Source organism: Theropithecus gelada, chromosome 1 (genome assembly GCF_003255815.1).
Source record: "Theropithecus gelada isolate Dixy chromosome 1, Tgel_1.0, whole genome shotgun sequence".
Lineage (NCBI taxonomy): Eukaryota > Metazoa > Chordata > Mammalia > Primates > Cercopithecidae > Theropithecus > Theropithecus gelada.
Window position 1 is genome coordinate 53721998 of NC_037668.1, and position 23840 is coordinate 53745837.

Consider the following 23840-nt stretch of genomic DNA (forward strand, 5'->3'; position numbering starts at 1 on the left):
ATTATTCCATTATCTGGATCTTTTGTATAACTTTCTATTATCTGTTTCTGCTTTTGGGTCATGTTGTCTTCAGTTTCTTTGAGGGTTGGGCTGTTGTTTCCTGTTTACTCTCACTTCTCATGGTGGTCCAACCCAAAGCCTAGGTGGGGGGAGTTTGTCAGGGCTTCCCTTTCTTGGAGGATCTAGAACTACAGTTTTTCTCCCATACATTTGTAAGTATGTGAAGATGAGAAAGCTTGGCTCAGTTTCTCAGCTCTCTCCTCTGCAAGTGGCAAATACTTTTAGGAGAAAAGCAGCTCCAAATAAAGGGCTTGCTTCTCTCAGCCCCTTATTTCTTTTCTGCATCGGTAACTTTTCAGTACTGACTCTACTGTTGCTCCATAGTAAATATTTACTGGATGAATAAATGCAGGACTACTAGGCTCGAGGGTGGGAACAGATCTAGACACATTACACACACTCATTCTTCCAGCAGTCCCTGACACCTACTCTGTGCCATGTTCTGTGCTGTGCTGAATAAGAGAAGTGACAAAACCTAGTCCCAACCCACAAGGGACAGACCATATTCTTGGTAGTCACGATCTTTAGAACAGCAGTCAACAGAAAGGGCCCTTCGAACATTTAGGAATTCTGAGTTTCCTACGGAAAGCAGACAGTTTCCCTGGGGAAGGGGCTTCTAAGCTAAATATTGAAGAATAAAGAAGAGTTTGCAGTCTGGGCAACATAGCAAAACTCCATCCCCCAGCACCCGAAAAATTAGCTGGGCATGGTGACATGCACCTGTAGTCCCAGCTACTTAGGAGAATGAGGCGGGAGGATTGCTTGAGCCCAGGAGTTCGAGGTTACAGTGAGCTATGATTGCACCACTTGTACTCCAGCCTGGGTGACAACGGCAAGAACCTGTCTCGACAGGAAAAAAAAAAAGTTTGCCAGGTAAAATAATTGGAGAAGGGCTTTCCTTGCAGAGGAAATACACGGACTGTAAAAGATACTCCTCAGAGTGTCTGGAGGTGAAAATGAAGCTTCTGAGGTTTGCAAGAAAATGTTTCCAAATGAGAGTCTGGCATTTAATATCCTTGCATGCATCTCCAGCACGGGAAACTATAACACAGCTGGCCCCAGGCTCGTCCTGTCTGGCTCCCTCTTTGTAAGAGGGGAGAAGATTGCACAGTGTGATGGAGCTCATTTTCAGCAGAGTAATCTCAGACTTCAACATGGGTATCCTGTCTCCTGGGCTGGTGCCCTTCTGGCACGGGACACTTCCCTAGCTCTCATGAACCCTACAATCACTCACCCTCACAGGCACACCAAAGGCAGTTGAGAACTTGAGTCAAGGGTGAGGAGAGACCTCTGGGTGAAAAGGGCAGGGATGGGGAAACAGGTTGATGGGTGGCTGGGGGCCCCTCCTTCTCCACTTCCTGGCTTTCTCTCATCAGCTTTGACTCTCAGTTCTTCTTTTCTTCTTTCACCTTTTTTTTTTTTTTTTTTTTTTGAGATTGAGTTTTTCTCTTGTCACTCAGGCTAGAGTGCAATGGCGCCATCTCGGCTCACTGCAACCTCCTTCTCTTAGGTTCAAGCGATTCTCCTGCCTCAGCCTCCTAAGTAGTTGGGATTGCAGGCATGCGCCAGCACACCTGGCTAATTTTTGTATTTTTAGTAGACACGGGGTTTCACCATGTTGGCCAGGCTGGTCTTCAACTCCTGACCTCAGGTGATCCACCCACCTCAGCCGGCCCTTTTTTTTTTTTGAGACAGGGTCTTGCTCTGTCACCCAGGCTGGAGTGCAGTGGCACAATCATGGCTGGACCTCCCAGGCACAAGCAATCCTCCTGCCTCAACCCCCAAGTAGCTGAGGCTATAGGTTTGTGCCACTATGCCCAGCAAATTTTTTTTTTTTTTTTTTTTTTTAGAGATGGGGCCTCTGTATGTTCCCCGGGTGGTCTCAGACTCCTGTGCTCAAGTTATCTGCCTGCCTCAGCCTCCCAAAGTGCTAGGATTACAGGCATAGCCCCCATGCCCGGCCTCAGCCAGATCTTCCCTGGGCTTGCAACATAAGGCCCAAAACAATAGAATAGAAGTGAGGGGAGTTTTCCCTTTACTACCAAGCATGTGAATGAGGCCTAAAGTGAACTAAGGAAGGGAGAGTGGGCCAGAGCCAGGGCTGTGGTCACCAACTCCTGGAGTCTGGGGGGAGTTGGTGTAGGGGAGGAGGCGGGAGTGGCAGAGAATCAAGACTTAATGGGTGAATTCTAGGGCAGCCCCAGAGGTTACGTACGTGGCTGTGGCTTCAGACAGACCTGGATTCAAGGTCAAATGAGACTGGCTCCACCATTTACGATCTTAGCAAGTCACTTAACATCTAAGCCTCAGTTTTTTCACCAGTCAAATGGGGATAAACATAACACCTGCTGCAGGGCACCACAGAGGGAATCAAGTGAGGGAATGCATAAAGCATGGAGCACTGTCCAGGCCAGCTTTGGGATTCCTCTCATCCGCCCACCCCTCCCTGGGCCCTCACAGCCACTCCCTCACCCCAGTCCCCTTCCACCACAGCTTAGTCACCCACTTGTCCCTTCCCTCACTCCCCTCGCTCATCCTCAGCTAATACAAACAACTCATCTGCTTGCTACTTTCTCTACCCAAACCACAAAATGCTAGGTCTTGACTGGGCGCGGTGGCTCATGCCTGTAATCCCAGCACTTTGGGAGGCTGAGGCAGGCGGATCACTTGAGGTCAGGCATTTGAGACCAGCCTAGCCAACGTGGTGAAACTCCGTCTCCACACACACACACACAGAAAAATACAAAAAAGTAGCCAGGCGTGGTGGCACACACCTGCAGTCCCAGCGATTCAGGAAGCTAAGGCAGGATAATTGCTTGAATTGAGGAGGTGGAGGTTGCAATAAGCTGAGATCGTGCCATTCACAGAGCAAAACTCTGTCTAAAAGCAACAACAACAACAACAAAAACCCCAACAACAACAACAACAAAACAAAACGCAAGGTCTTAAACTTCAGAAATAATCTATTTCAGTCTTCCCAGTTCCTTGAAATGAGGAACTGAGGCCTAGAGAGAGAAAGCCCAACTAAAACCAGGCTTCCCGATTCCTCATCTCCAGCACTTTCACAGAACTCTACCATCCCCTCTACAATCTAAATATTTCCCAAGCTTTCATTCAGAACCTGCAGCCCATCTACAACCTTCCCTTGAAACCTAAATCTATCCCAGCCTTTCTCCTTGAGCTCCTATACCCTGCCCCTATCTTCTTTAAGCAACAAACTCATTTATGACTATTTGCTATGTGCTGGCTCTTTTAAAATTGGTTATTATTACATGTAATCCGGCAGTTCTTTTGTTAAACGGTCAGAGAGGTAGAGTTTCTGGCCCAGGGTCTCAGAGTTGGTCAGTGATTAGACCAGGATTCAGCCTGTGGGATGCATGACTCCAAGCCTCGGGCCCTACTTACTCCCACCGTTGCCTCTGGATTGACCTCTCTCCTATCTCCTAGGATCTAGCCTGCTCCCTCAGCCAGGGCCTTAGAACCTAGGGCCTGGTATTATCCAACCCCAGATCTGCAGAAAGGAAGCCACACCCCTCCTCCACCTTGTAGGCCGTCCTTCCTCTCCCTGCCTCACCCCGCCTCCCCTGCCTCCTGGTTCAAAAGCAGCCAAGCCAAAAGAAGCCTCCAGACAGCCCTGAGATCACCTAAAAAGCTGCTACCAAGACAGCCAAGATCCTACCAAAATGAAGCGCTTCCTCTTCCTCTTACTCACCATCAGCCTCCTGGTTATGGTACAGGTAAGAGCAACCCCTGGCACCACTGCCAGGACTCCCCAAAGTTGCTTGGCATGGAGGGAGGGCATACAGGATGTGAGCTCCCAGAGACCCAGCCTTCTCTCCTGAGAGCACAGCAGATGGACTCCAACAGGAAAATCAGGGACACAGCGGGCCTGGCCGCCCAGCTTTCCAGTTCTTCTGGCTAGAGCTGGACTGCTTGCAGGCTGCCCTGATAGAAACCTGTATCCAAGCTGGGGAGCACTTACAGGGTGCCGGGAGCATTGGGGCACCCAAGGGGTGCTGTGGAATAATAGAGAATTAAGAGACTTGGGAAGACAACCCTAAGTGAGGAAGACATCGGCCCACAGGGAGTCTGGGGAGATGGTCCTTTGGGGAGAGGCCAGATGTCCAAGTGGAGCCTGCTGTGGTTCTGGAGGTGACAGGGGACACTCCAACCCCCACTCCCCTGCCAGAGAGAAGCCTGGATGTTCAGGAATGCAAAGAAGACAGGACTCTCCCACTTCAGAAATAATTGGAGTCTCAAAAGCGACTGCTATTCCAGGAGGCAGCTTTGGTAGCATCCCAGGTGCCCAGAGGGGAGTCAGTACAGGAGACCGGACATCAAGTTCTTGATCAAGAACAGCTTGATCACCATCAAAACCAGCTTAATCTCCATCAAGAACAGCTCTAGTTGCAGCTCCATCAAGCATTAAGGACAGCTTGATCACCATCTGGCCACTTCCCCACCCCACATCTAGCCACCCACGCTTTGCAAAGTGCTTTCTCACTCAGCCCGGGCTCTTGTGACCTTCACTACTGTGATGAACTTCTCCCCACTCAGAAGAGGAAACTGAGGCTCAGGGAAGCTAAGCCCTTTGCCAGGCTAGGAAGGTCAAGGGCCAGGGCTCCCGTCTCCCTCTATGCCAGAGGGGCTGGTGGCTGGGGAGAGGTAAAAAGAAAGGTTCTGTGACCGGGCACGGTGGCTCACGCCTGTAATCCCAATACTTTGGGAGGCCGAGGTGGGCGGATCACCTGAGGTCAGGAGTTCAAGACCAGCCTGGCCAACATGACAAAATCTCGTCTCTACTAAAAATACAAAAATTAGCTGGGCGAGCCAGGCATGGTGGCTCATGCCTGTAATCCCAGCACTGTGGGAGGCTGAGGCGGGCAGATCACGAGGTCAGGAGATTGAGACCATCCCATCTAACACGGTGAAACCCTGTCTCTACCATAAATACAAAAAGAAATTAGCCGGGCATGGTGGCGGGCGCCTGTAGTCCCAGCTACTTGGGAGGCTGAGGCAGGAGAATGGCATGAATCCGGGGGTGGAGCTTGCAGTGAGCCGAGATCGCGCCACTGCACTCCAGCCTGGGCGACAGAGAGAGACTGTGTCTTGGGGGGGAAAAAAAATTAGCTGAGCGTGATGGTGGGCGCCTATAATCCCAGCTACTCGGGAGGCTGAGGCAGGAGAATCACTTGAAACCAGGGGTGGAGGTAGCAGTGAGCTGAGATCTCACCACTGCACTCCAGCCAGGGCAAAAGAGCGAAACTCTATCTCAAAAAAACAGAAAGATTCTGTGAAAGGGGGTGGGCAGGGGCAGTGATCACCTCTGTCCCTGCCTGTGTCAAAGCAGGGAGCAGCCAAACATCCTGACAGGACCTTGTGGAAGAAGTAGTGGTCACATGGGACAGAACTGAGGACTGTTTTATGGAGGTGGGGGGATGGAGGGCAGGGAGGGTAGAAAGGGGGCTGCATCTTTAAATAACAAACAGGAGATTCAGAAGTCCCCTGAGGGCTGGGTATGGTGGCTCACGCCTGTAATCCCAGCACTTTGGGAGGCCGAGGCGGGTGGATCACCAGGTCAGGAGTTCGAGACCAGCCTGACCAACATGGTGAAAACCTATCTCTACTAAAAGTAGAAAAATTAGCCAGGCGTGGTGGCGTGTGCCTATAGTTCCAGCTACTCAGGAGGCTGAGGCAGGAGAATCACTTGAACCCGGGAGGTGGAGGATGCAGTGAGCCGAGATCGCACCACTGCAGTCCAGCCTGGGTGACAGAGTGAGACTCTGCCTCAAAAAATAAAATAAAATAAAATGAAATAAAATTAAAAAGTCCCCTGAGCTTATCCCACTTCTCCTCCTGCAGATACAAACTGGAGTCTCCGGACAAAACGCCACCAGCCAAAACAACAGCCCCTCAGCATCCAGCAACTTGAGCGGAGGCGGTTTCCTTTTCTTCGTGGCCAATGCCATAATCCACCTCTTCTACTTCAGTTGAGGTGACACGTCTCAGCCTTAGCCCTGTGCCCCCTGAAACAGCTGCCACCATCACTCGCAAGAGAATCCCCTCCATCCTTGGGAGGGGTTGAGCCAGACATCACCAGGTTGTAGAATTTGACAGGCAGTGCCATGGTGGCAACAGCCGAAATAGGGGGGTAATGATGTAGGGGCCAAGTACTGCCCAGCTGGGGGTCAATAAAGTTACCCTTGTACATGCAGTGGGGTCCTGTGTGCGGTTACTGTCCATCCCTATGCCCCAAGAGCCAGCTGTGCAGCAGCACCAGGGAGCTTCCCATTCCCCCATCAGCAGGGAAGTTGGCACCAGGGAGCAGCCCCCAGCTTCCCTACCTAAATTCCAACGCTGAGGGCCCCTCCCCTCAGAAGCACATTACAGGGACAAGGCCCAGAACCTGGCAGCCTCACCAACCCCTGCAGTTGCATTTGCTTCACTCATCCCTGGGTGTTTGGGAATGATGGTACTAGAGATGCCACTACCCTGGACATCCCAGGCTCAGAGAGCCTCTACCCCACTACCTGGGTATCTTCAGAATGACAGATCCAGGGAGATCCCCAGACCCAGGGACACCCCTCAACATGGTCTTTAGATCCCCAGCAAACCAGCCCCACAGGCATCTGGAGCTGGAGAAGGATGACTGGTGGCTGTCTACCTCCCATGCTGGCCCAGGGGCTGGGAAGGCAGGAAGGGCAAGCAGCTGCTCTGACCACTCTCACCCTCCTGGGCTTGGGGGAGGTGGGTGCTGCAGAGATGGAAGGGAGCCCCAGGGCACCCCCCAAGGGCCCCTCCCACCTTGGCTTCTTCCTTGAGGACCTCCAGGGACAGAGGGAGCTCCCCCTCTTCTATGTCCTGCCCTCTCTGAGGTGGGTTAAAGACCCAGACGCCCTGTCCTGGCTTCTCTAAGACCAGAGTTGGGGTGAGTGCAGCAGAGCCCTGGAGGCACAGCCCTTCAGGGTGTGGCTCACACTTATCTCTCGTGCCTGGCCCAGGGCGCCCCCATCACGCTAACTTCCACGTTCTCACCCTGGACTTGTATGCATCCCTAGAATATTCTTTATCTGCCTCCTGGAGTCTGGCTAACTCCTTCCCACCCTGACAACTCACCTGCAGGTCCCTGATGTGTGCAGAGGGATATCTCAGCCTGCCCTGCACCCCTTTGGGGGGGTGACGTTCCTGCTGTGTGAGTCCCTCTACTTCTTTCCTCCCTTCTCATGGATGCATCACCCTACCCGTCAGGATCCTCTATGGGACTGTAAGTTCCCTAAGGACAGGGACCAAAAGGCTCAGTTTGTGTCTGTGCCCGAACAGCCCAGGGCCGGCTCAGACCCAGCTCTCACAACACATCATTTGGGTGGCCGCGCGAGACTACCCTCCCCAGTTAGTCCGGTCCCAGGGCGCCCTCTGATGGCAGAAGGAGACCTAACAGCTGAACCCCAAAGCTGGAGCCAGGAGGGAAGAAGCCAGCCTGAGCATCAGGGAAGAAGGCAGGTGAACAAATCCCCACCCCACCCCGAAATATCAAGGTGCACAGAGACAAGGGTACCTGGCAGCATATTAGAAAACAGCTTATGTTACAACAAAAACCCTATAAAAACATTCATCCCAGCAAAAGCCTCCAGGGCTGGAGGGTGAGGTGAAAAGGTTCAAAGCACATGGATGGTCCAGATCTGGGATGCCCTGTCCTCATCCGGCTCCCATAGCACCACGTGGTCCCGGTCGTAGCCCCGGCCTCCTGGGGGTGGGATGGGGATTAAAAGATAGGGAGATAGTCAGAGAGAGCTGGGACTCCATGGCTCTCAGTCCCCTCAGGAGCCCTCTTCCCCGTACATCCCACCTTACCCTTCACATCCAGGATCTGGCCTTCGAACATCTGGCTGCAGATGTGGCCGGATTCACTGATGCTCCACGTCTGGCGTGGCAGGCGGCTCTCGGCCCACAGCACCACCTTGGAGCCTGGGCTAGGGGGTCCAATTACCTGCAGGCTCATGGTGGGGGCCATCTGAGGCCCCAGGAGGTCATCAGGCATTGTTCCTCCCCACAGGGACTCTACCGTACCCTAGAAACCCTTGACACATCTGCTCCGAATCCTGGCTCTTAGGGACTGTGGCCCTGGGCAAATCTCTTAATCCTCCTCAGCTTCAGTTTCCTTGGGGATGGAAATCCCCAAATGCTGGCTTTTGCAAGGGTTCAGCATGAGAAAACATAAAAGGGTTGGAAAGAAAAATATTAACTCCTCCAGGAATCCTTCCATGACTGGCTTTCAAAGCGTAGGCGTTAGCATCAGACAAATCTCTACACATTTACTGGCTGTGTGACTTTCAGCAAATTACCTAACCTCTCTGTGCTCTGGTTTCCTCACCTGTAAAATGGGGAATATAAAAAGACCTGCCCCATGCTACTCTAGACTAAAGATTATAGGAGGCATTTGTGTGAAGAACTCAGTGCAGAGCCTGGCACGTGGTCAGCCATCTCTCTCATTCTAAGTAAAAGACAAAACCTCTCAATGGTCTATAAATACTTACAGTCCCCATAACCTTTCTGGCCTCATCTCCTGCGACCTCCCCCTCACTCAACTCACTCTAGCCACCCAGCTAGCCTTGCTAGCCCAGAGCAATCCCAGGCATGTTCCTTCCTAGGGCCTTTGCACTGGCTGTTCTCTCTGTCTGGAACACTCTTCCCTCAGATATCTGCACGGCTGCCTCCCTCAAATGTCATCTTCTCAGGAAAGGCTCCCATATCATACCTGATACTTCCTATGCTCCCTTTTTTTTGAGACAGAGTCTCCCTCTGTTGCCCAGGCTAGTGTGCAGTGGTGTGATCATAGCTTACCGCAGCCTCAATCTCCTGGGCTCACGCAATCCTCCCACCTCAGCCTCCTGAGTAGCTGGGACTACAGGTGCACGCCACCATATCCGGCTAGTGTTTTTTACTTTTTGTGGAGATGGCATCTTATTATGCTGCCCAGGCTGGTCTTGAACTCCTGAGCTCAAGAGATCCTCCTGCCTCACTCAGCCTCTCACAGTGCTGTGATTACAGGCGTGAGCCACCGCACCTGGCCTATTCTCCTTTCATGATTTATCTTCCTCTATTGAACTTTCATCATCTAAGACACTAAGATATTCTGCCCATTTAAGTTATTTCTGTCTATCTCTCCCCACTAGGATGTAAGCTTCAGGAGGGCAGATGCTAATTCTGTCTATAACTGCTATATCCCCAGCATCTAGAACAGAGCCGGGCACATAGTAGGTGCTCAAGAAATGTGTGTGGAATAAATCTACCTTTTTCTTATTTTTATTTTTATTTTTATTTATTTATTTATTTATTTATTTGAGACCAGGTCTTGTGCTGTCACCAAGGCTGGAGTGCAATGGCGCAACCCTGGCTCACTGCAGCCTCTAACTCCTGGGCTCAAGCCTCCCACCTCAGCCTCTTGAGTACCTGGGACTACAGGCATGCACCACCACACGCAGTTAATTTTTTCTTTGGCCTCAAACTCCTGTCCTTAAGCAATCCTCCTGCCTCGGCCTTCCAAAGTGTTGGGATTATAGGCATGAGCCACCATGCCTGGCCAAATCTACCATTATTAATAGGGCTCAAGTTCTGTCATAAGCATCAGAGCTGGGAGGTCCCTTAGAAGCACCCAGTTCATTGCTCTTGTTTTTGCAGACTGAGGCCCAGAGAAGAGCATGACTTGCCCAGGGGGCACAGTCTGCACTCTCCCCTCCCCAGGGTCCTGGCTTCTGTGTGTGTCCCTCTGTGTTCCTGATTGGGATCGGACTCCTCAGCGTGGACCCACAAATGCCTAGGGCCAGGGTGTCCCTGTCCCAGCCCCTGTATCAGTACCTGGTTCTTCAGCAGCCCATCCTCGTAGTACCAGATGCAGCTACCTCCTGCTCGGGGGTCGGAGACCACCACACGGCCTGCCTTCATGTCCTCCACATGGTCCGGCACTGCCAGGAATCCGCCCAGTGCTGCATTCCAGAGGCGGAAATAAACCCGGCGCTGGTGGCAGAAAGAGGCTGAGAGTCAGGGGTGCCAGGGAGGGATGACCTGGACCCCCAATACCCTCAACTCTGGACTCTCCAGTATCAGGCTCCCAAGCCCCCCTTCCTGTCCCCAAACTTTCCTTGACTCTGTTTCTAAGTCAACGCTTTTTTACACACACATATGGAGAGCACATGTATCTCACACACACACACACAATTTCGTGGTCGTAGAGATACCCACAGATGTGTACAGAGGGACAAACTGACAGATACACCTCTGGTCCACACGGTGGCACAGAAGTTCAAAGAAGACACAGACACATGGATACACGCAGCCATCCAACTCAGATGTTCTAACCACAGATCCATGCAGTCTACTCCATACCAGGCAGCTCTGCTTGCTACAAGGATGGATGTGTATGGGCATACAGATGTGCACACATACTTACAGAAAGAAATGCACACACACCTGTGTTGAAGAGGGTTCCTGACAGGGTGGACACTGGACTGTCAGACATCAGACATGGCTCTGCCATAAATCAGCTGGAGCTCTTAGATGGTAGTGAAAGTAATAATAGTAGTAACAATAATCACAGCTAACATTTGTTGAGAGCTGACTCACTCAAGCACTGTTCTAAGGGTTTCACCTACATTATTTCAGTCCTCAAAACAGACCCATGACACGTTATCCTCATTTTAAAGATGAGGAAATGAAGGTCTAAGGAGGTACAGTACTTGCCCAAGATTGCAGAGCAAATCCATGTCCACTTCTCTGGGCCTTTATTTCCCCATCTGTAAAATGTGAGGGGTGGAGATAATCTCCAAGATTTCTCCCAGCAATGATGTTATGAGTCTTGAATACAAGGACTATACAAATATCCTTATACAAAGATACACACACTGTCAATGGTGTCACAAGTACAAGTAGGCGCAGTCATAAATGTACACCCAGCCAGGCGCAGAGGCTCACGCCTGTAATCCCAGCACTTTGGGAGGCCAAGGCGAGTGGATCACCTGAGGTCAGGAGTTCAAGATCAGCCTGGCCAACATGGCAAAACCCTGTCTCTACCAAAAATACAAAAAAAATTAGCCGGGTGTGGTGGCACACGCCTGTACTCCCAGCTACTCGGGAGGCTGAGGCAGGAGAATCTCTTGAACCCGGGAGATGAAGGTTGCAGTGAGCTGAGATCATGCCACTGCACTCCAGCCTGGGTGACAGAGTAGGACTCCGTCTCAAAAATAAATAAATTAATACAAATAAAACAATGACTGTACTCCCACAGATACACACACACATACACGTCATCACCAGAGCACACAGAGGCATGGACACAAATAACCTGATGGGCACAGAAATACCCTCAAATGGGAACATGCAAGCGCACATACATACACACACAGCCCATGGCCTTACCATTTATCTGCACATGTGCATTAACGATACTGATGTTCAGACATGAAGGCATGGACATACAGAAATATATGCAGACAGTGCTTCCCCAGGTGAGGTATGCTAACTACCAGTGGGTGGTCCATGAGATCACTTTCAGTCCTATGTGGATAAACTTTTTCTTTTTTTTGAAATGGAGTCTCATTCTGTTGCCCAGGCTGGAGTGCGGTGGCCGGATCTCAGCTCACTGCAGGCTCCGCCTCCCAGGTTCACGCCATTCTCCTGCCTCAGCCTCCCGAGTAGCTGGGACTACAGGCGCCCGCCACCTCGCCCGGCTAGTTGTTTGTATTTTTTAGTAGAGACGGAGTTTCACCGTGTTAGCCAGGATGGTCTCGATCTCCTGACCTTGTGATCCGCCCGTCTTGGCCTCCCAAAGTGCTGGGATTACAGGCTTGAGCCACCGCGCCCGGCCAACTTTTTTTTTTTTTTGAGACAGGGTCTCACTCTGTCACCCAGGCTGGAATGCAAGTGGAGCCATCATGGCTCACTGCAGCCTCAAACTCCCAGGCTCAGGTGATCCTCCCACCTCAGCCTCCCGAGTAGCTGGGACTATAGCACAGGCCATCACACCTAGCTCATTTCTTTTGTAATTTTTGTAGAGGAACATGGGGTCTCGCCATCTTGCCCAGGCTGGTCTGGAACTCCTGGGCTCAAGCAACCCTCCCTCCTCAGCCTCCCAAAGTGATGAAATTACAGGCGTGAGCCCCCACACCCAGCCTATAACTCATTTTTGAAAAATTAATGGTAATGTATTTATTACGTCTATTAAAAAAAATCAGGCCGGGCACAATGGCTCAGGCCTGTAATCCCAGCACTTTGGGAGGCCAAGACGGGCGGATCACGAGGTCAGGAGATCGAGACCATCCTGGCTAACACGGTGAAACCCCATCTCTACTAAAAATACAAAAAAAAATTAGCCACACGTGGTGGCAGGCGCCTGTAGTCCCAGCTACTCGGGAGACTGAGGTAGGAGCATAGCATGAACCCGGGAGGCAGAGCTTGCAGTGAGCTGAGATCGTGCCACTGCACTCCAGCCTGGGCGGTAGAGCGACACTCCATCTCAAAAAAAAAAAAAAAAAAAGAAAAAATCATATATACACATGAAACTCATGACTTTATAGATATTCCTTAGGACAAGGGTAAAGTAAAAAAAAAATGTGAGGCCCGGTGCGGTGGCTCAAGCCTGTAATCCCAGCACATTGGGAGGCCAAGACGGGCGGATCACAAGGTCAGGAGATCGAGACCATCCTGGCTAACCCAGTGAAACCCCGTCTCTACCAAAAAAAAAAATACAAAAAAAAAAAAAAAAGTGATTTTTTTTCTTTTTCCTCTTCTGGGGATGTTGTCTAGAGACACTCAGAATGTTCCAGCATTTGACATACTGTTGTTATAGGTTTTCCTATGGTACAGCCTCTAACAAAACTAGGCAGTCCTGAGCCCCTGGTAATAGAATTGTTGAACTTTATACCAACAAAATTGGGAAAGCACCAAAATCTGCTTGTGGCGTGTGCCCAGGCAGACTTCAAGGGGTTCATGCTGTGAGTTTCTAAAGTACTTATGAGATTGTCCCAAACAAAAAACATGTCAAGAGGGCCTATGGCGGTTCCACGTGTGCTAAATGTGTTTGTGACAGGATCGAGCCTGCTGGCCTTATGCAGCAGCTGAAAATCATTATGAAAGTGTTGAAGGCACAAGCACAGACTCAGAAAGCTAAATAAAAATTGGGCTGGGGCTAGGCACAGTGGCTCATGCCTGTAATCCCAGCATGCGAGCCTGCTGGCCTTATGCAGCAGCTGAAAATCATTATGAAAGTGTTGAAGGCACAAGCACAGACTCAGAAAGCTAAATAAAAATTGGGCTGGGGCTAGGCACAGTGGCTCATGCCTGTAATCCCAGCATTGGGATGCCGAGGCAGGTGGATCACTTGAGGTCAGGAGTTCGAGACCAGCCTGGCCAACATGATAAAACCCCACCTCTACTAAAAATACAAAAATTAGCTGGGCACAGTGGCTCATGCCTGTAATCCTAGCACTTTGGGAGGCTGAAGTGGGCAGATCACAAGGTCAGGAGTTTGAGACCAACCTGGCCAACACAGTGAAACCCTGTTTCTACTAAAAATACAAAAAATTAGCCGGGTATGGTGGTAGGCACCTGTAATCCTGGCTACTTGGGAGTCTGAGGCAGGAGAATTGCTTGAACCCAGGGGGCAGAGGTTGCAGTGAGCCGAGATCATGCCATTACACTCCAGCCCAGGCAACAGTGTGAGATTCCATCTCGAAACACAAAAAACAAAAACTAAAAAACCCCCCAAAATTAGCCAGTTGTGGTAGCACATGCTTGTAATCCCAGCTATTTGGGAGGATGAGGTAGGAGAATCACTTGAACCTGGGAGGTAGAGGGTTGCAGTGAACCGAGATTGTGCCATTGCACTCCAACCTGCAACCTGGGCAACAAGAGCAAAACTTCATCTTAAAAAAAAAAAAAAAAAAGGGCTAGGCATGGTGGCTCATGTCTGTAATCCCAGCACATTGGGACACCGAGGCAGGTGGATCGCTTGAGGTCAGCAGTTCGAGACCAGCCTGACCAACATGGTGAAACCCTGCCTCTACTAAAAATACAAAAATTAGCTGAGCGTGGTGGCACGTGCCTGTGGTCCCAGTTACTTGGGAGGCTGAGGCACAAGAATCACTTAAACCTGGGAGGTGGAGGTTGCAGTGAGCCAGGATGTTGCCACAGCACTCCAGTCTTTGTGACAGAGCAAGACTCTGTCTAAAAAAAAAAAAAGAAAAAAAAAAAGCTTTTTTGAGAAATAAAAATTAATTAAAAGACTTTTAAAAAGAGAGTTAATCTAGAGAAAAATATTAAGTAGACAATGGCTCAAGAGGAATGACGATGTGGCAAAAATTGTGACAAAAGTACACAAATGCTGTGTTTGGGAAACACACAGCTAGACACTCATCCAGAAAGGCCTGCCCAGACACGCTCAGCCCCAGACATGCTCAGCGCCAGCCACGCTACCCACCTGCTTGATGGGGTAGAGGGAGCCCACCCTCTGGGTGCCGCTGTAGGTCAGCCAGTTGGTGATCTCGCAGCTTCCCACCAGCCACTGGCGGCCCCGGAAGTCACTGTGTTCACATAGCACCCAACTGGGCCCAGCAGGTGTCAGGGACACAGAGAAGAGCACAGACACACAGACAGACAGGTAGAGGAGGAGACACAGACATCAAAACGTTCTCCACCTCCTCTTCTCTCATGCAGGGATTCCTCTGCCTGGAATAGGGTTCCCAGGGCGGAGAGGGAGGCTGGGAAGTAGATTTGGGGTTTGCAGGGTAAAGTAGGATCCTGAGAAGCCCACCAAGCTGAGGTCTAAGCCCTGAGAGCCAGTGACCCTTCTCAGTCTGCACTTCTCCCTCCTTCCTGGCTTGGAGGGGAGTGGGGCAAAAGTGGGGAGGGGAAAGAGGCCAGAGACCCCCAGGATCTCCGTCTTGCCATGACTCATCCCCACCAGCAGCCCCCGCACCCGTGCCTCCCCTCAGCACTCACACGCCCCCCTTGATCCGCACGGACAGCACGTGGTTGTTGAAGCCCTCGGCTTGCAGGCTCCGCACCTCCCTGCTGAGCTCGATCTCCTTCCCCTCGAAGCACTGGAGTCCATACAGGAAAATCGAAGGCTCTGAAAAGTGCTGGGGCCCAGGAGACAGACAAAGGTGAGGCTCTGAGAGCCCAGGTCCCAGATACAGTCCCACAATCCCAGACACCCAGACTCCCAGATCTGCATGTCAGGCCTTCGTCCCTCCTGAGCTCAGTTCTGCAGGGCCACCGACTCTTGGACGCTGGCAGCCGAGTGCCCCCGATTCTCAGAGGCAGTAAGTGCCAGGCTGGGCCCCCAATTTCCCCCTCAAACCTCCTCTCTGGTAAATAGCACTTCTCAGAACTAACCTGGCACTCTGAGCCAGGATGGAAACCTGGGGCTTATTTTTTTTTTTTTTGAGATGGAGTCTTGCTCTTGTTGCCCAGGCTAGAGTGCAGTGGCGCGATATTGGCTCACTGCAACCTCCGCCTCCCGGGTTCAAACAATTCTTCTGCCTCAGCCTTCTGAGTAGCTGCAATTATAGGCACGTGCCACAATGCTCAGCTAATTTTTGTACTTTTAGTAGAGACAGGGTTTCGCCATGTTAGCCTGGTTGGTCTCGAACTCCTGACCTCAGGTGATCTGTCCACCTTGGCCTACCAAAGTGCTAGGATTACAGGAGTAATCCTGTAATTACATCACGCCTGGCCTAGATTTTTGTTTGTTTGTTTGTTTTGTTTTGAGATGGAGTCTCGCTCTGTTGCCCAGGCTGGAGTGCAGTGGTACAATCACAGCTCACTGTAGCCTCAACTTCCTGGGCTAAAGTGATCCTCCCACCTCAGCCTCCTGAGTAGCTGGGACTCTGCTACCATGCCTAGCTAATTTTTTGTAGAGACAGGGTCTCACCATGTTGCCCAGGCAGGTCTCAAACTCCTAGGCTCAAGTGATCCTCCTGCCTTAGCCTCCCAAAGTGCTAGAATTTATTTACTTAACTTTTTTGAGATGGAGTCTCACTCTGTCACCCAGGCTTGAGTGCAGTGGCGCAATCTCAGCTCACTGTAACCTCCACCTTTAAAGTTCAAGCAATTCTCCTGCTTCAGCCTCCCAAGTAGCTGGGATTACAGGCAAGAGCCACCATGCCCGGCTAATTTTTGTAGAGACGGGGTTTCATCGTGTTGGCCAGGCTAGTCTCGAACTCCTGACCTCATGATCTGCCCGCCTTGGCCTCCCAAAGTGCTAGCACTACAGGCGTGAGCCAACATGCCTGGCCCAAAGTACTAGAATTATAGGCACAAGCCACCGCACCTGGCCTCATTCTAGATTTCTCCTCTTCATCTTCATGATAACAATAACAACAATAATACTGATAATAATAGCAGCTCACATTCATCAGGGTTTACTACAGGCCATATTATGCTAAGCACTTTACCTGATCTCGTTATAACTCTTCAACAACCCTATAAGGTAGAAGCTATTATCTATTTATTTATTTTTTTTTGAGACGGAGTCTCGCTCTGTCGCCCAGGCTGGAGTGCAGTGGCCGGATCTCAGCTCACGGCAAGCTCCGCCCCCCGGGTTCACGCCATTCTCCCGCCTCAGCCTCCCGAGTAGCTGGGACCACAGGCGCCCGCCACCTCGCCCGGCTAATTTTTTTTTTTTTGTATTTTTTTAGTAGAGACGGGGTTTCACCGTGTTAGCCAGCATGGTCTCGATCTCCTGACCTCGTGATCCGCCCGTCTCGGCCTCCCAAAGTGCTGGGATTACAGGCTTGAGCCACCGCGCCCGGCCGGTAGAAGCTATTATCATCCCCCACTTAATAGGGAGGAAACAGGCTGAAGAGGGTAAATCACTTGCTCAGGGACCTAAAGCCGGGCTTCAGAACCAGGTTTATCTGTCTTCAGAGCCCAACATGTAGTTGCAAAGGACTAGGACCCCAGAACCAGCTGCCTGGGGGAGAGCCTGGCTTTGCCTGTTACCAACTATGTGACCTGGAGCCTGTGGCTTAGTTTCTACATCTGGAAAAGGGAGATAATAATGGGAACACACCTCTCAGTGTTGTGGAGAAGATTAAAAAGGTTTAGTATATGTGGCAAGCCTTTTTTTTTTCCTTTGAGACGGAGTCTTGTTCTGTCACCCAGGCTGGAGTACAGTGACATTCTCGTGGGTTCAAGCGAATCTCCTGTCTCAGCCTCCCAAGTAGCTGGGATTACAGACATGCGCCACCACATCCGGCTAATTTTTGTATTTTTAGTAGAGACAGAGTTTCACCATGTTGGCCAAGCTGGTCTCGAACTGTTTACCTCAGGTAATCCGCCCGCCTCGGCCTCTCAAAGTGCTGGGATTACAGGCATGAGCCACCGCGCCTGGCTGGTGTGAAGCCTTTTAATTTTAAACACCATCTGGCACATACTATGCACTCAGTAAGCATCACCTGTTCTGACTGGGTACTGCCCCCACTGGCCACACAGTCAGTCACCAAGTCCTACAGATGCTAGCCCCTTATTGTGGTCGCTTCCATCCATCTCTTCCTAGGTGAAGGACATCACAATTCACTCTGGGTCATTGTAGCAGCAACCCCACTGCCTTGCCCCTTCCCATTGGTCTGCGGCAGGCAGGGCCATCTTTTTAGCTGGTCCTGTCACTCCTCCCTGCGTGGAACATCACCTTGGCAGCACTGGCCCCTGCCCCACCCAGCCCTGAGTGTTAGTCCCACCATCCCCGCACCACTTCTGTATCTGCATGCACCACTCTGCGTGTAATCTTTATGTCTATGGGACCATGGGTTCCTTACAGGCAGGGCTGTGTCCAATTTCTTTCCATGTCCCCAGGTCCTGTCTCAGTGGGTGCTCAATGAAGAGCTAGCAAACTAAACTGGCTTTACAGCCCCAGAGTCAAGGGGACCTAGGGGGGTTCTAAAAACACTGGAGTCAACCCCTGCACCAGCACACAGGTTCTGTATCCAGAACTCCCCCAGCAGCAACTTCCGCTTCCAGGATTGCCTGGAACCGGACATGGAAACTCACCAGGGATACCTTCTGGAGAGAGCCCAGGACCGTAGAGGCTAGGCAGCCCATAGCCGTGAGAGTGGGGAACTCGCCCTCAGAAAGAATGTGCTGGTCACCCTCGAAATTCTTCTCATCAAACAGGATCCAGCTGGGGAAGGGGAAGAAATGGAGGGTATGTGAGCCTACCTGTCCTTGGCCTGCCCAGGTTCCCCTGAGATACAGAAGAGGGAATGAAGACTTGATCATGACCCCCTGTCCCAGGGGAGGTCAAGGATGAACAGGCACTACAGCAGCAGGGAATGAGGTCAGACTTAAGAAAAGACTGAATGAGGCCGGGCGCGGTGGCTCAAGCCTGTAATCCCAGCACTTTGGGAGGCCAAGACGGGCGGATCACGAGGTCAAGAGATGGAGACCATCCTGGCGAACACAGTGAAACCCTGTCTCTACTAAAAAATACAAAAATCTAGCCGGGCGAGGTGGCGGGCGCCTGTAGTCCCAGCTACTCAGGAGGCTGAGGCAGGAGAATAGCGTAAACCCGGGAGGCGGAGCTTGCAGTGAGCTGAGATCCGGCCACTGCACTCCAGCCTGGGTGACAGAGCGAGACTCCGTCTCAAAAAAAAAAAAAAAGAAAAGAAAAGACTGAATGAAATCATACTGCCCCTATGGAGGGGAATTTGGCAATATTAAGCAAAACTCCATGAGTAATTACTCAGCAATCTCATACCTAGGAATCCATCCCAAGGATTGAGAACATGAAATAACACATGCAGGAGGCTATTCATTATAGTACTTCAGCAACAGAGAAGGGTGGAAGCAGCCCAGATGTCCATCAATAGTGGATTGGCTGAATAAATTAAGAAAAAGTGGAGTATAATGCAGCAGTTAAGTGGAATGAAAAAGAGCTCTTAAAGGGATATAAAGTGATCTCCAAACAGATGAAAAAAGTAGGTGCATAACAGTGTTTATAGCAAACTTCCTTTAAAAAACTGAGATACAATTCACATGCCATAAAATTCATACTATGTTGTTGTTGTTGTTGTTGTTGAGATGGAGTTTCGCTATTGTTGCCCAGGCTGGAATGCAATGGCGCGATCTCAGCTCACTGCAACCTCCACCTCCTGGGTTCAAGCAATTCATCAGCCTCCCGAGTAGCTGGGACTACAGGCATGTGCCACCATGCCCAGCTAATTTTGTATTTTTAGTAGAGATGGGGTTTCACCATGTTGGCCAGGCTGGTCTCGAGCTCCTGACCTCAAGTGATCCACCCACCTCGCCCTCCCAGAGCGTCCTCCCACCACACCTGGCCAAAATTCACACTTTTAAAGTGTACAATTTAGTGTTTTTTTATTATATTAACCTGGTTATAGTATGCTCCCTTTTGTGTAAGAAAATGGAGGACAAGGAAAACAAAATATAAATATTTGGTGTCTATAGTTATATGGAAATTTATGAGTGTATATTTGCTTATATCTTTTTTTTTTTCTTTTGAGACGGAGTCTTGCTCTGTCACCTAGCTCGACCGGCTAGTTTTTTTGTATTTTTTTAGTAGAGACGGTGTTTCACCGTGTTAGCCAGAATGGTCTCGATCTCCCAACCTCGTGATCCACCCGTCTCAGCCTCCCAAAGTGCTGGGATTACAGGCTTGAGCCACCGCGCCCAGCCATATTTGCTTATATCTTAACAACAATAACAAAAAAGCCAGTGGATGAATACACCAAACACCAAACAAACAAACAAAAGATTTCTACCAGGGGGAGAGAGGGAAAAAGGTGGCAGGGACAGAGATGAAAGCTATTGGCTTTGGAATTGTTATAGGCTGAATGTCTGTGTCCTCCCAAAATCATATGCTAAAGCCATAACCCTCAATGTAATGGTATTCAGAGGCAGGGCCTTTTGGAGGTAATTCGGTTTAGAGGGGGTCATGAGGGTGGGACCCATGATGGGATTAGTGTCCTTAAAAGAAGAGGAAGGGGCTGGGTGCGGTGGCTCACGCCTGTAATCCCAACACTTTGGGAAGCCGAGGCGAGCAGATCACCTGAGGTCGGGAGTTCAAGGCCAGCCTGACCAACATGAAGAAACCCCATCTCTACTAAAAATACAAAAATCAGCTAGGTGTGGTGGCGCATGCCTGTAATCCCAGGTACTTAGGAGGCTGAGGCAGGAGAATTGCTTGAACCCAGGAGGCAGAGGTTTCAGTGAACTGAGATTGCGCCATTGCACTACAGCCTGGGCAACAAGAGTGAAACTCCACCTCAAAAAAAAAAAAAAAGAAGAGGAAGAGACAGGAGCTCCTACTCTCTCTCTTCACTACATGAGAACACAGTGAGAAGATGGCCTTCTGCAAACCAGGAAGAAAGGCCTCACTGGGGAAGTGAAGTGGCCAGCACTTCGATCTTGAATTTCCTAGTGTCCCAAATTGTGAGAGAATAAATTTCTCTTATTTAAACCACACAAACTATGGTATTTTGTGATAGCAGCCTGAGCTAAGGCAGGAACCACGTAAATATTTCATGTAATAATTATTATTTTAGAGATAAGATCTTACTCTGTTGCGCAGGCTGGAGTGCAGTGCTGTGATCATAGCTCACTGCAGCGTCCAACTTCTGGGCTCAAACAATCCTCCCATCTCAGCCTCCTGAGTAGGTAGTACTACAGGTGCATGACACCACACCCACCTAATTAAAACTTTTTCTGTTGAGACAGGGTCTCCTTATGTTGCCCAGGTGGGTCTTGAACTCCTGGACTCCTGCCTCAGCCTCCCAAAGTGCTGGGATTACAGGCATGAGCCACCGTGCCCAGCTTCATGGCAATTATTCATAGGAAAACAGAATTAGGGCCAGGTGCAGTGGCTCACACCTGTAATTCCAACACTTTGGGAGACCAAGAAGGGAGGATTGCTTGAGCCCAGAAGTTTGAAACCAGCCTAAGTAACAAAGTGAGACCCCCATCTCTAGAAAAAAATAAAAAAATTAGCTGAGCATGGTGGTGTGCACCTATGGTCCCAGCTTCTCAGGAGGCTGAAGCAGGAGGATCCCTTGAGCCCAGGAGGTCAAGGCTGCAGTGAACTGTGTTCACACCACTGCACTCCAGCCCGAATGGAAAGTGAGACCCTGTCTCAAACAAAAACAAAAACGAATCCAGAAATAGATAAAAATGAAAAGTATTCCTTAAAACTGAAAATCAATTAATGAACCTAACTGTATATTAGGTTGGTGACATAACTACACACACAAAAGTATTATTTCAAATGTGTTTAAGACACAGTAATTTGAACTAATACATAACAAATAGGTTACAGTTGAATATCCTGAGGACAAAAAGAACCACAAGAGGCCAGGCGCGCTGGCTCATGCCTGTAATTCCAACACTTTGGGAGGCCGAGAGAGGTGGATCACAAGGTCAAGAGTTTGAGACCAGCCTGACCAACATCGTGAAACCCCATCTCTACTAAAAATACAAAAATTAGCTGGGCGTGGTGGTGGGCACCTGTATTCCCAGCTACTTGGAAGGCTGAAGCAGAATTGCTTGAACCCAGGAGGCGGAGGTTGCAGTGAGCCAAGATAGCGCCACTGCACTCCCGTCTGGGCGACAGAGCGAGACTCCATCTCAAAAAAAAAAAAAAAAAAAAAACCACACAGGAAACTCCCAACAGCATTCAGTGGTTTTTACTATTAGTTGTGATATGGGCATTATAACTTTGAAACACCTAGCATGCAGATTTTGGTCTCTAAATACCATTTGCCACTAAAAGGAACCAGCGTTCCATGGCAAATAGCCAATTCTAGATTTGGAGCAAAAAAGAATGTACAAAGTGATCCTGGAGTATCTTATATCAAGAAAATTATCAAAACTACTAGGGTCACCAGGTGCGGTGGCTCATGCCTGTAATCCCAGCACTTTGGGAGGCCAAGGTGGGCGGATCACCTGAGGTTGATAATTCAAGACCAGCCAGACCCACATGGAGAAACCCCATCTCTACTAAAAATATAAAATTAGCTAGGCTTGGTAGCACATGCCTATAATCCCAGCTACTTGGGAAGGCTGAGGCAGGAGAATCGCTTGAACCTGGGAGGCAGAGGTTGCGATGAGCTGAGATCGCACCATTGCACTCCACCCTGGGCAACAGAGCAAAACTCTGTCTCAAAAACAAAAACAAAAAACAACAACAACAACAACAAAAACTACTGGGGTCTGCCGGGCACGGTGGCTCATGCCTGTAACCCCAGCTCTTTGGAAGTCGGAGGTGGCAGACAGCTTGAGCCCAGGAGTTTGAGATCAGCCTGGCCAACATGACGAAACCTGCCCCAAGGACCTTATTTGGATGCTGAGAAAAAACAAGTTAATTTCACAAATGTATTTTTGAGACAATAGGAGAAATCTGAACACGGACTGGGTATTGGGTAATATGAACAAATTGTTATTAATTTTATTAGATGTGATGACTTCTGGCTACGTGGGGAAAAAGAGACACACGTTGAAGTGTTTACCCACGAAATTTTACGTTGGGTCAAGGATTTAAAATACTCCACTGAAAATTTAAAAGAGCACACAGATAGAGGAAATAAGATTTATCTTTATATTATACAATCTACAGTTTTACATTTTCCATTAAAACCTTATTTTATTTTGTTTGTTTTAAAATTGAAAGGCGCAAGACAGAACAGCTCATCCCAAGGTAGCCAAAGGAAGGAAATCATTTGAAAGACTCTCCTCCTGCAGCCCCGCCTCTGCCCCAGCGCCCCCAGCCCTTCACCCCTCCACGTCCTCACCTGCCGCCGTGGACTCTGCAGGACTGAGGTCGGAAGGAGGCGGGCAGAGCGGCCTGGTCATCTTCGAAGGAGAAGTGGTCGCCCAGAAAGTCGGGGCGGGAGAAAAGCTGAATCTGGAGGCAGAGAGGGGAGATGAGGGGAAGAAGGGCGATGGAGTAGGGCCGAGAACAGTGGGGAGGGCAGAGGTTTGAAACGAGGGGAGAGAAGGGAGCCCAAAGACTCCCTGTGGAGTCCCCGCCTTACCTTTGAGACGAAGTGCAGATCGTGCTCCCCGACCTGAAGGGAGGGGCGGAATTGAGAATTAGGGAGAGTGCCGGCCCCCTGCCTCCGCTCCTCTAGGTTTCAGTACTGCCCACCCCGCGGCCGCACCCTCGGCCCCGCCACCTCCCAAGGCCCCGCCCCGAGCGCCCAGGCAGGTCCTCCAGCCCGCTACCTCTGCGTGGGGGCGGGGCGCACCCGAACTCCAGGTCCCGCCACCGGGGAGGCCCCGCCCCCCCGCGGCCGGCACGCACCTGTAGGACCGGCTGTAGCGAAGCGAGGGCGCTGTTGCCCGCGCCCCAGTCCTCGCAGTTACGGTACACGCCCTTCTCCAGCACGTACTGTTCTCCGGAGAAGCCCACCTCCTGGTAGGCCACCCACCTGCAGGAAGGACGGGGCGCGGGTCAGCTGGGACAGAGCCTGCACCTCTCCTGGAACCGCCCCCGGCTCACCCGGGCCCAACCCGCTCCCGGAGCCCGGGTCACTTACACGCCGCTGAGCACGTGGATGGCCTGTGTGCTGGGGCCGTGTTGCACCAGCTCCACATCCGGCAATGCCTTGCTCACCTCCACGCCATGTCCCTCGAAGTCCATGGCCTCAAATAGCACGACGGCCGGGTCCCCAAAGTCCTGGGTTCCCAGGGACAGTCAGGTCTTTCCCGCCCACAAACCGAAACCCCTGGGAGTGCCCAGACCCGAGGGTCACAGCCCACCCGGGGAATTAGGGGTG

At 50.6% G+C, this 23840-nt stretch overlaps 3 protein-coding genes across 3 annotated transcripts in view; 1 reads left to right on the plus strand and 2 right to left on the minus strand.

Annotated features, from left to right (window-relative positions):
* Positions 1 to 4088, minus strand: part of UBXN11 (UBX domain protein 11) — a 37390-nt gene extending 33302 nt beyond the window's left edge. The window contains exon 1 of the mRNA XM_025387151.1: positions 3773 to 4088. The gene's annotated coding sequence lies outside the window, so the exon portion shown is untranslated. The remainder of the gene's footprint in view (positions 1 to 3772) is intronic.
* On the plus strand, positions 3635 to 6274 carry CD52 (CD52 molecule). The gene is made up of 2 exons (XM_025387545.1): positions 3635 to 3797; positions 5923 to 6274. Exons 1-2 carry the CDS (start codon positions 3744 to 3746, stop codon positions 6052 to 6054), a joined length of 186 nt encoding a protein of 61 aa, XP_025243330.1. The 5' UTR covers positions 3635 to 3743; the 3' UTR covers positions 6055 to 6274.
* Positions 6275 to 7606: 1332 nt separating this feature from the next.
* Positions 7607 to 23840, minus strand: part of CRYBG2 (crystallin beta-gamma domain containing 2) — a 39910-nt gene continuing 23676 nt past the window's right edge. Inside the window, exons 12-21 of the mRNA XM_025402628.1 lie at positions 23601 to 23740; positions 23366 to 23492; positions 23097 to 23129; positions 22854 to 22966; positions 18103 to 18232; positions 15052 to 15191; positions 14531 to 14654; positions 9916 to 10074; positions 7912 to 8071; positions 7607 to 7804 (exon numbers count right to left, since the gene is read on the minus strand). Coding sequence (XP_025258413.1) covers positions 7716 to 7804; positions 7912 to 8071; positions 9916 to 10074; positions 14531 to 14654; positions 15052 to 15191; positions 18103 to 18232; positions 22854 to 22966; positions 23097 to 23129; positions 23366 to 23492; positions 23601 to 23740 — 1215 coding nt within the window. The 3' untranslated portion in view covers positions 7607 to 7715. The remainder of the gene's footprint in view (positions 7805 to 7911; positions 8072 to 9915; positions 10075 to 14530; positions 14655 to 15051; positions 15192 to 18102; positions 18233 to 22853; positions 22967 to 23096; positions 23130 to 23365; positions 23493 to 23600; positions 23741 to 23840) is intronic.